Source organism: Periplaneta americana, chromosome 4 (genome assembly GCF_040183065.1).
Source record: "Periplaneta americana isolate PAMFEO1 chromosome 4, P.americana_PAMFEO1_priV1, whole genome shotgun sequence".
Classification (NCBI taxonomy): domain Eukaryota; kingdom Metazoa; phylum Arthropoda; class Insecta; order Blattodea; family Blattidae; genus Periplaneta; species Periplaneta americana.
Genome location: NC_091120.1, coordinates 30,945,570 through 30,958,056, shown reverse-complemented (window position 1 = coordinate 30,958,056; position 12,487 = coordinate 30,945,570). Strand labels below are relative to the sequence as shown.

Sequence of the window (12,487 nt, the reverse complement as noted above, 5' to 3'; positions counted from 1 at the left end):
TGATCCAGGCGCACATCTCCGGCGACTGTCAAGACTGAATAATCATACTGTAAATAAATAAATATTCACTAGAATAGCCAAAATATAAAGTAAAAGAAAGCTTAGGTAAAAACTGTTTCTTAGAAACTTACGAGAGAGAAATAATCTCAGGAAAGATAAAACAATTAGGCTACAGTATTTGTTTTTACAAGCTTTTTTTTGTTGGTTGCTTTAAAAATTTCAAAATGTGTCATTCTTTTAAAAAGTACCTGTCTACAATATATTACTTCTTTTTCAGCATTTTTCTGAAATAATTGAAGACCAGTTTGACTTCCACACATACTGCATGCGCAAAATGACATTACGTTCGTACGTTGGGTTGCTGAGGCTGGAGGATGTATTGCGAGCTCATCCATTCTACTTCAAGGCTGCCCGCTGTGCAATTGAGGTCTACCTCAGGCTCCATGACAAGCCCCTCAAGGACGAGACTGCAGAGCAAGAATTCAACACAGGTAAAGGAAGCACAAGTTTTTTATTTCAATTGCATGATTCTTTGAGTAAAGAATAACAATTTTATTTGTGTGTGAATCACTCTGTTATGGATACGATATTAGCCAGAAGTGGCAGATACATGTTGGAAAAATAGTTCTTCTATACTTAACACATTCCATGTTTATTTTTTGTCGGTTACCAATGAAATAAATTTCTCCCTCCCATTGTTGCTGTTACAAAACTTTTAACGAAACAACCACATTGTTTACAAAACTTGCTGAGTGGGTAGTATTTCCTTCAGCCTATGCTGATATGGCAACATTTGAAAGATGATACATGGAACGTGATCCATGGCCCATTATTCCTAACTGTGGAAAGAAAGGAAAGTAACTTGTTCGGGTGTTAAGCTGATGAAGGAAGATTTTGCAGAATCAAGGTTTGGGTCTACATCTCAGACTCTTCTCCATTTCTGGCGAGTCTAATGGTACTTAAAATAGAGCTGTTAAAATTTATTTATACATGAACTCAGATTCCTCAAAAAGAAATGAAACCTTGACTACTCTTTTATCTGTTGAATTGTAATCTTTGTGTGTGAAGTGTTTAATGAAATTAGTCTAAAATACCGTAAAGTCATAAAGAGCCTTATGACAAAATTGAACACTTACGAATTTCGGAAGTTGTATTATTTCTAGAGCTTTTGATTTAATCGATTAATCAAACTGATTAACCATTTAATTTTAAAATCTGGCTAACTGATCAGGTGTGTATGACTTGAGGCTGTATGACTTGAGGCTTTCCCGACGTTTGATGTAGAATAACTCTTCTCAGGTTCTCAGCCAGGTGAGTTGGAGATTAGCTTCCAAGCTTTCGACGGCTAGCTCTGCCATCTTCTTCAGGGACGAAGTGATGTGGGACCACGTCTAGCCGGTATATATGCAAATGTAGGGCTTCCCGCTGCGGGCCAATCAGGAGCTAGTTCCTAGTCCCGACTGCCAGGCGCATTCTGGTTGGTGGACACTTCAGCCAATCAGGAGCCACTTGCTGGTCCCGACTGTCTGCCGTGTGCTGGTGGTCTAAGCGTATTGATGGCAGGTTTCCATGCTGTACTCAGCTGTAGACCCCCGTCTCTGTTGAAATTATTGCCATCTAGCTGGATTTCGATGGCTTCCTTGATAACTTAGTCCCAGTAACCTGATGTCTTGTCCAAGATGGTGGTGGCGCTGAAATCTATCTTGTGGCCAGTTTCTAGGCTGTGTTGGGCTACTGCAGACTTATCAGGATAATATAGTCTTATGCTGCGTTGGTGTTCCTTGCAGCGTTCCATAATAGTTCGTCGCGTCTGCCCGATGTAGCATTTCCCACACTCACAAGGTATTCTGTAGACACCAGGTGTCCTGAGACCAAGGTCGTCCTTAACTGGTCTCAGCAAATTCTGGATCTTTGTGGGCGGCTTATGGATGGTTTTAATCCCGTGTTTTCTTAGCATTCTGCTAATTTTGCCCGAGATGGGGCCGTAGAACGGGATATATGCCATGCCCTTTGTCTCCTCTTGTTCCTCGGCAGGTGGTTTGTCCGAAAAGGCCCTTCTGAGGGCCAAGCCGATTTCCCTGTTGCCGAAGTTCTGTAGGAACGTCTTACGTAGGTGACAGATCTCAGAAGGGAGACTCTCTTTGTCCGAAATCCCTCTCGCCCTGTGTAGAAGAGTCTACAGGACCGTTCGTTTCTGTGCCGGATGGTGGTGGCTGTGTCCATTGAGATATAGATCGGTATGAGTCGGTTTCCTGTATACTCTGTGACCCAGTGTGCCATCTGACTTCCTGGAGATGAGAATGTCTAAGAAGGGGAGACATCCGTCTTTTTCCACCTCTTTCGTGAACTGGATGTTCGGGTGGATATTGTTCAGGTATTCTTGGAACTCCTGAAGTTTTTCTTCTCCATGAGGCCAGACGACCAAAGTGTCATCTACATAGCGGTAGAAGTGAGCTGGTTTCAGGGGCGCGTTCTCCAGGGCTCTGTGCTCGAAGTCTTCCATGTACAGATTGGCTATGGCGGGTGACAGAGGTGAGCCCATGGCTACACCGTCGGATTGCTCATAGCACTGCCCTTTGTACATGAAGTAGGTGGAGCTGAGCGTATGGTTAAAGAGTCCAATTACCTCAGGCGGGAAGTGAGGTCTCAATAACTCCAACGATTCCTTGAGTGGGACTCTAGTGAAGAGGGATACAACATCAAAACTCACCAGAATATCAGATGGATTTGTTCTGATGCTCTGTAGAGTCTTGATGAACTCTGCCGAATTCTTCACATGGTGGCTGCATTTTCCCACAAGAGGATTCAGAAGACTGGTGAGGTATTTGGCCAGCCGGTAGGTGGGAGAACCTATGGCGCTGACAATAGGTCTCAGGGGAACCTCCTTCTTGTGAATTTTCGGCAACCCATAGAGTCTAGGTGGTCTCGTGGAATGTGGAGTCAAGGACTTCGTCACTTCGGCTGGCAGATTGGCCTTCTTTAGTAAGGCAGTTGTGCGCCTTTCTATGGAGCTCGTGGGGTCGCGGCTGAGTATCTTGTATGATGGATCCGCTAGTAGTTCAGGTGTGTTTTAATCAAACTGATTAAAAATTATCATGTGTTGAAGAAACTAACTGCTGTGTGCAATCTTTGTAGCACAAAATCTGTATATAATTTCATGTGATAAATTCTTAAGCCACGATTGCCAGATAATTAGTGTAAACAAGCCATTTTCAATCGGTGTGCCACAGTACAGACTGTGCCGCGAATGATCTGCTGGTGTGTCGCGAGAAAATGAAAATAGTAAAAGTTGTACAGTACAACTTCTATTATCCGTGGTAATGAAGGGGGTGGAGTGAACGGTTAATCGAAAAATCGGATAATCCGTACCATAAAAAGTTTTCATAAACTAAGTACATAATATTTTCGTAAGTTCCGCCTTGGTCTTTTCTTTTAATACGCTAGATAGTGGATCAGTAGTTCACTAGTCTTTTTACAATTCATGTTTGCTTTTCTGATAAGTCAGTTATTAAAACATTATTTATTATACTTATGTCTGGTTTTCAATGACGGGTTTTTAATGGCAAGAAAACTTATGACGTCTGTCTGTGGAAAGATAGGAATAGTAGAGGTCTCAGTTTGTAGATTTACAAATTTTATATAGTTTTTATATTTTATTTTTCATTAGCCTAAATCGCTTACAGTTGTAATTCATATCTCGTATTGTGATGTGAGATGAACCACATTTTCTCTTTTCCCAAACCACTCAATTACTTGCACTTTTTTTTCTGTAGTACAACATGTTTTCTTTTGACACTTGTAGAAGACATTTTGCCTAGAAGATAAACGGTACGACCACTTGAAGAGTAGGCCATAATGCGTAAGGGTAAAGTTTATAAAAAAACATCTGTAGAAAAAATTCGTACTAATATAATGTACAGTACTTCATATTTTTTTCTGCGAGCGAGAAAGATAGATGGATAATCCACCAATCGGTTATTAGGGTGATGTATAATCGGGGTTTTACTGTAGTAGAATTGAAAAAGTAAAAGTGAAAAGAGTAGTAAAAAAAATGAGTTTACAAAAGTCAACTTAGTGAAAGCGGTATAAGTCACCATTCAGTAAATACATTGCAGGTGCGCGATTGTCAGGGAAGAGAATGTCTGACGCACAGCCATGGTTGCTATATCAGTAAAGTTAGAATATCGTACCAACCTTGAATTGAATTTTAATTTAGGGGCGAGGGGCACTACGACCCATCACTGCGGCCTTATTAGATCTGTTGCACTGACTCTCAAGTTTAGCGCATTCCCAAACCCACACCGGCTGTCTACACTAAAGTTCACCGCATACTCAGGTTCTTAGCAGGCATCCCGACTCGTCCGTAGGCCAGCCCCCTCCATGCATTGCCAGCTGACATTCGGAGAATGCTATGCAATGATGACGGAATAGAGAAATGTTGACAATGATGTTGATACATAATACGGAGAAACGGGAGAACTCTGAGAAAAACTCCAACTGCGACCTTGACCATCACAAGTGTCACTATGGACCAAGCTTAAAACATATCGTTCTTTACTTGTTTTTATGAAAAAAAAAATCCCCACTAGTTAGGAACTACTGGTTTCGATTATATGAGTATGCCACGGGATTTTAATTTACAACTTTAATGTGCCACATACAGTGTTACTATAAATTATCTTTCCGATTACAAACTTGAATAACTATCATTAGGAAACACTTAGAAACATGATATTGGTATCAATGGAAAGAGAAACTCAAATATTTTTGTTATGTTGGTGAACCTGTCGCATATTTATTAATTTTGTTGCTAGGAGACGATATAACAGAAAAATGGCTGCAAACGAAGACAGGAGGGCATTTTGTGTGCTAGATTTTCACATATCGCAGTCTGTTGTCACTGTACAACGAAATTTTAGAAGAAAATTTGGTGTTGATCCACCCAGTGGGCCCAGTATCCGTAAGTGGTACGCTGACTTCAAAACTAGGGAATGCATCTGTAAGTGGAAGTCAACCGGTTGTCCATCAGTAAGTGAGGCAAATGTGGAGCATGTGAGAGAGAGATGTCAGAAACGAACTGAATACACGACTTCCAAGGAGTTGGATTGGACGTGCTGGCCGTGAAGATTTAGAATGTTTGCATTGGCCTCCACGTTCCCCCGACCACACTCCTTGTGATTTTTTTTTCTGTGGGGTGTTATAAAACAACAAGTGTATCAGTCACCATTACCACCTACCATTGAGGATCTTCGTGTCCGCATCACAGAGGCCATTGCACTGGTGGATGGTCCAATGCTACAACGTGTATGGCAGGAAATTGACTACAGACTTGATGTGTGTCGTGTGACACAAGGAGCTCACATTGAGCACATGTGACTTACTTAAGGTTGTGAACCAATTGCTTCTCTTTCTGTTTCATGTTTTCCAGTGAAAAAATTTAAAAAATGTTGGAGTTTCTGTTTCTGTTGATACCAATTTTATGTTTTCTAATTTTTGCTGATTTAAGAGTAGCACATATGATTTAACCGAATGGATAACAAAAAAAAATTGAGTTTCTCTTTCCAGTGATACCAATATCATGTTTCTAAGTGTCACCTAACGATAGTTATTCAAGTTTGTAATCAGAAAGATAATTTATAAGAACACTGTATTATTATTGAAAAAAGTTGAGAAATGCTTGTGTAGACTAGTGTTCTTGTCTTCTTGCTTTAGAAAGCTAAAAGCAACAATACTGTAAATACAACTGTGCATAAATTCCTCATTAATAGCTTTTTTTAACACGGCTTAGGCAACCATTTTCTTTCACAAACTATGGAAAGGACGCACTGTATATTGTACTTTATTTGCGGACAGAAGAAATACTGAAATCAGAAGTAAACACTGAAATAATGAAACAATTGTCTTTAGAGACAATTAATATTAGGTACCCTCCACAAAACTGGCTTCATTTATACACCGACAGATTCTTGATCTCCAGGGAACAAGGTGCAGGTGCAGGTGTTACGTGCTGTCTCTTCTCACCTTATAGATCTCTTGAATATGGAACAACAAGTTTTGATGAAGAAATCATTGCAATAAGTGGAAGTCTCAGGAATCTTCTATGCCATATCAATAAATTTAGGAATGCAGTTATATTGTCAGACTCCAAAGCAGCTATTCTATCAATAATCTCTAAACACACACCTTCATCTCAAACAGCAAAAATAACTAAAATGATCTCTCAATTAATATCACTCAATAAAAGAATTGTATTCCAATGGATACCTTCCCACTGTGGAATCCTGGGAAACGAGAATGCAGATGTTTTAGCAAAGAAGGGCAGCACTGCTACTTATAGACCTGTTACTGAATCTATGTATTACTTTGTGAAAAGATTTATTAAATCTACATACTTAGACTTCAACAAGCAAAATTTGATAACACAATCTCAAAGGAAAAAATGGAACTCTCTGCGTCATAATCCACATTTAATTCCTGATTTACCACGAAAATCGTCTGTAGCTGCATTTAGATTGGCAACAGACTGTTTGGTCAAGCACCTGCATAGAATTGGAATATATCAGTCCCCTAACTGCCCATTGTGCAACTCAAACCAAGAAATGGATTCGGAACACCTCAAAATCTGTGCTTCAGTGGCTGACCATGATAATATCTTTGAAAAATATTGGAGTGCAAGAGGTCAAATGACTTTATTGTCAAACGCCTGGCATTAGAAAACAACAACATCATTTGCGGACATGTTGTCCTATGTCAAAATAATCACTTGAAAGGTGGCTGTAAGCTTGCAATTACGGAAGAGTGTTAATTATCTGAGTAATGGTGTTTCTTGGTATTGAATACTTTATTGTCGTCCACATGCCCCTGACTTTGTCCATTAATTTTATTGTTGGTGGGTCTCGATTATCAGCTCAGTTTCAAAGATTCGCGTGATTGCTGTTTGGGGTCAGTGTATATATTTGTGAACTTTAGTTAGAAATATGGCTTATGAACCGTTCTATAGAAAACTTTGTGACAAATTCGGATTTAAATTAATTGTGAAAAGGTAAACAGTGTTTTGTAAGAAATACTGAAAATCGTACATTTGTAGTGGAAGCACAAGTAGTCTCCAATATCATCTTAATCACGCTTATCCTTTCCACGGTGGATCTACGTCTACTAGCATTGTTATTTCCAGTTCATTAGAGCACCTAATAACATTTTATAATATTAATGAGTTTGAAATGGCTGGTAAATTAGATCTTATATTTTAGTTATGAAGGTTTTACTTTTAGTTTTATGTTTGACTAAACCTGTTACAGTATTTTGTTTAATGGCTGCTCTCCCTCTCTCTCTCTTATATAGCTCTTAAATCCATCCATCCATCCATCCATCCATCCATCCATCCATCCACCCACCCACCCACCCACCCATCCATCCACCCACCCACCCAATCACCCCTTCCTTCCTTTATCTCTCATGTCTTCCTCTCCGTTTTCTCTTATTTCCTTCCCTCTCTGTCTACTGTCCATCCATCCATCCTTCCATTCAGCCTTCCTTCCATCCATCCATCTCTTCGTTTATCTTCCATATTTTCCTCTCCGTTTCCCTCTTATTTCCTTCCCTCTCTGTCTCCTTCTGCCCATCCATTCATCTCTTCCTTCATCTCCCATGTCTTCCTCTTCGTTACCCTCTTATTTGCTACCCTCTCTGTCTCCTTCTGCCCATCCATTCATCTCTTCCTTTATCTCCCATGTCTTCCTCTTCGTTTCCCTCTTATTTCCTTCCCTCTCTGTCTCCTTCTGCCCATCCATTCATCTCTTCCTTTATCTCCCATGTCTTCCTCTTCGTTTCCCTCTTATTTCCTACCCTCTCTGTCTCTTTCTGCCCATCCATTCATCTCTTCCTTTATCCCCCATGTCTTCCTCTTCGTTTCCCTCTTATTTCCTACCCTCTCTGTCTCTTTCTGCCATCCATTCATCTCTTCCTTTATCCCCCATGTCTTCCTCTTCGTTTCCCTCTTATTTCCTACCCTCTCTGTCTCTTTCTGCCATCCATTCATCTCTTCCTTTATCCCCCATGTCTTCCTGTTCGTTTCCCTCTTATTTCCTACCCTCTCTGTCTCTTTCTGCCCATCCATTCATCTCTTCCTTTATCCCTCATGTCTTCCTCTTCGTTTCCCTCTTATTTCCTACCCTCTCTGTCTCTTTCTGCCCATCCATTCATCTCTTCCTTTATCCCCCATGTCTTCCTCTTCGTTTCCCTCTTATTTCCTACCCCCTCTGTCTCTTTCTGCCATCCATTCATCTCTTCCTTTATCCCCCATGTCTTCCTCTTCGTTTCCCTCTTATTTCCTACCCTCTCTGTCTCTTTCTGCCCATCCATTCATCTCTTCCTTTATCCCCCATGTCTTCCTCTTCGTTTCCCTCTTATTTCCTACCCTCTCTGTCTCTTTCTGCCCATCCATTCATCTCTTCCTTTATCCCCCATGTCTTCCTCTTCGTTTCCCTCTTATTTCCTACCCTCTCTGTCTCTTTCTGCCATCCATTCATCTCTTCCTTTATCCCCCATGTCTTCCTCTTCGTTTCCCTCTTATTTCCTACCCTCTCTGTCTCTTTCTGCCATCCATTCATCTCTTCCTTTATCCCCCATGTCTTCCTGTTCGTTTCCCTCTTATTTCCTACCCTCTCTGTCTCTTTCTGCCCATCCATTCATCTCTTCCTTTATCTCCCATATCTTCCTTTTCGTTTCCCTCTTATTTCCTTCCCTCACTGTTTCCTTCTGCCTATCCATCCATCTATTCCTTACCACATTTATTTTCCTGTTCGTTTCCCTTTTTTATACTTGTCTATCTTCATCTGTCCCTCCATCCATTACCTTAATGCCATGGGTTGATGAACTAAGCAGCTTCCGTACAATGTCATACATAATGCATACTTCATTTGTATTTCTCAAATGATGCCAAAATGCTTGCCAAAGGGTGACACCAAATGTTGGCATCTCGTTACTTTCACTGTTCTGTTGATGTTTAGCCAATGCTTTTAGGAATAGAAAGTGAAATGATTTTTTCCCTTTTGTTAGGTGACAGGATTCATGGGCTAGTGGCCATAAGTATTTTGTGAGGAAGCAATTCCTGGAGCAAGGAAAGAAATTTAGCATGACCACTGTACATTGAGGAACTGCTCTAGATTCTTGTCTCCTAAGTCATAAGCGTAAATGAATTTGTCTTAATTCTTTACAGGAGTTTCATTAGTGGATGTTTGAAATAGAGACCTTTGTTATGAACATGTGTTATGTATGAGTATTAAACAATAGCTGTGCTGTTACCTTACATAATTTGCTAACTTAAGCTATGATCAGAAATTCAGTTCTCTAAATTCTTTGTTTTATGTTGTTAAATTCTATTCGATTCGTATTTCTCTTTGATTCTTGTGCTTCATGCTGAAAATACCTTTCCAGTTGCTACAGTTAAAATCTCAATTATTGACTCACGTGTTTCATGTCAAAATACATTTTTAATTGCTACGTTTACATTGTAAATTACTAGATACAGCCCAGAAAAACTGCGATGCAACAACAAATGTACATTTCCGGGATTTTTAGGAAATGTTTCTGATATTGATAAGTTACTCTGTTATCTCTCCATTTACGTATATCTCTTCCTTTCACCCTGTTAGACTGATTTTATACACAATTAACATTTATAACAGTTTATTAGTAATTTGGGAAATAATGGACCTTGAGGAAATGATGATTTATTGAAAGCCCCCAGGGGAAGAAATAGAAATAGTTATTTACTGGAAATCGATTCATATTATTTCTGATGCTTTTATTCAAGAGACCTGCTGCTCTCTTCTCTTTTTATGATTGTATGTTCCCAAAAATATTTACTTTATAACAGTAACTAACTACAAAAATGTATTTAAAAAAAAATCTGCATTTAGTAGTGCAGGGATGCAGAACTGACAGAGAGAGAGAGAGAGAGAGAGAGAGAGAGAGAGAGAGAGGTAGGTAGGTAGGTAGGTGAAAACTGCAGAGAGAGAGAGAGAAAAGAAAGAGAGAGAGAGGTGGAAACTGCAAAGAAGAAGCATTGGTTCCCCTTTCACAGTCCATGGGCGTTGAATGACGTCTCTGTGATCCGTCCACAACCAAGTGGCGGATTACATCAAACTAGTGCTCGTGAACAAAATGACAGAAGTATTTCCGACCACAATAATTATAACATTACACTTAACCAACAAATTCGGATTAAATGCATTACATTTCTAATAGTATGTAAACAAATATAGTACGTATAAATGCAAGAAAAAAGATTTGGAAATACTTAAAGCACAATTTCTTATTGAAATCCAATTGGTTAAAATGAACTAATGATACTAAATGTTTAAACAAAACATATTGTTGTTGTAGTCTTAACAGGTTAGGGAAACTTTCTTTAATCATGAATAAATATACTTACAGTACTTTCTTTCAAAACATATTGCTATAAACAAACAGATTAAATACCTTATGGTATTAGGCCTGTATAATATGATTGTATGTAAAAATTAAAGCATTTATAAGATTTTTAAAATATAAATGTACGTAATTTCTAGTTTTAAGTGAAATCTACTGAAATTGATACAATAATAAAAAACTGAAACAAATCTTAATTTCCCACGTGAATTTGAAGGAAAATCATTTCTATAATTAACTTAGCTTTAACTACAACGTGCGCCAGATCTCTGCATTCTTTTTTTTTTTGTTCACCAGTTTCATTATATTGGGCTATACTGCCTGGAAGGGAAATCAGATGTGCATTTGTCAATGTAGAGCGATCGTCGCTCTTACTGAAGTTCATTTTCGAGAATGTTTGTTCACATACCAATGTAGAACCAAACACAGAACTCATATGTGCTTTGTGATTGTTTTCAAGTGAGAAGTATTCATTTTCACTAGGCAGTGAGTACAAACCTGCTCTACCATATCATGTGAATGACCCGTGGTATTGAGGGAAGAAATGAACGACATAATCCGGCTTGTGACATATGCCACAACTGAGGCTCAGTTTTGCATCCCTGGTTTAGTGACTTGACATGAGTTCATTGAAAGCAATTGTTTGAGAGCTAGATTCAGAGTGATGTACGTATTACAGAATACCTCTTCTAAAAGTAAATGAACTGCTTCATTATAATTAATTTTTCACACGTTCTTCTTACTGTCATTCACTTCAAATTTTTTTCTAAAATTACTATTTTGTAATAACTAATGTGAAATAGTATTATAATTTACATGATATCATTTGTCACGTATCCATTCTTAAGTAATATAAAAAACCCAGCATGCTGAAAGGTAATAGTTGTACGTTTTACCGTAAATGCCAACATATCTCTTCTCAGTATGACATGAATTTCTTAGAGATTATAATTTGTGGTTTATTCTCTGTAATTTGCATTTTATAATAACGGAAGGTCTTAAGGGAAGAAAACATAATTGTGATTTTTATGTTTTTATGTATTGTACAGTGAAAACATATTTTTTTTTGGCATTTCGACATTTCTTAGTTTTGACAATATGCTGTGGAAATTTTGTCAGGTTGGTAATGAAAAATTAAGTTTTTAATTGTGAATTCAGCCCTTTCTATATTTAACTGACAGAAAACCATCTTAAGTTACATTGTTAGATTTTGCAGAATTGTTCTTATGAGAATGGTTGCTTTTTGATCACCTGATTTTGGGAAAGTAATATTGGTACTAAAGACGAGACATTGAGCAGACTTAATGTACTATACAGTATGTACAGTGTTTGACGTTTTGACATTCAGAATTCATATTTGCAGGATATGATTGATGACACAGTTTTGTATGTCTGTAATTTTATCTCTCTCTCTTGTTTATTTATTTTTTTTATTTTTTATTTATTTTTTTGGTAGTGAAGAGAATATAATTTTAATTCGTACTTTTGGCAAGTCTTTTGTGTGTGAAAAGTATTTTATGCTCGACCATTTCGAAATGTAGTAATTATACACCTGGTAGCACGTAATCATTAAAGTTCAGGTTTTCAATTATTCTCAGATATGCAATCGAAAGACGAGGGAAACGTCACGGAGGCTGGAAATCCAATACTGTCGCAGAAGGTTATGTTCTGTTACTATAATAATTAGCGTTAATTGTAGATAATATTCAAATAAATTCAATTTGTCATCTCGTTTTTCAATTCTAAATCAATTTCCAGGTTATATCAGAATTAGTTCATGTTCTCTACATCAAGGTCAATGACATTATTGTTCCTCGGAAAAAATCAATACTTTCACGTCTGCGCACATCTCACAATTTACGAGCTATGCACAAGGTCACTTCCAATCTTCAGTCAGATACAAATAAAATGAATACTTCTGAATAATTTCAAGTTAGAAATATGGTCGAGCATAAAAAGTCGTATGAAACTTGCCTGTAATGGTAATTAAGACGCTCGTATGAAAATTATGAAACTCGCTTGCGCTCGTTTCATAAACAAACATACTCGCGTCTTA

General features: G+C 38.2%; 1 protein-coding gene across 2 annotated transcripts in view; it reads left to right on the top strand.

Annotated features, from left to right (window-relative positions):
* Nucleotides 1-12,487, top strand: part of Naa15-16 (N-alpha-acetyltransferase 15/16) — a 288,951-nt gene that overhangs the window by 25,445 nt on the left and 251,019 nt on the right. For both annotated transcript variants that reach the window (XM_069823091.1, XM_069823090.1), the window contains exon 11: nucleotides 278-491. In XM_069823091.1, the coding sequence (XP_069679192.1) occupies nucleotides 278-491 (214 nt within the window). The remainder of the gene's footprint in view (nucleotides 1-277; nucleotides 492-12,487) is intronic.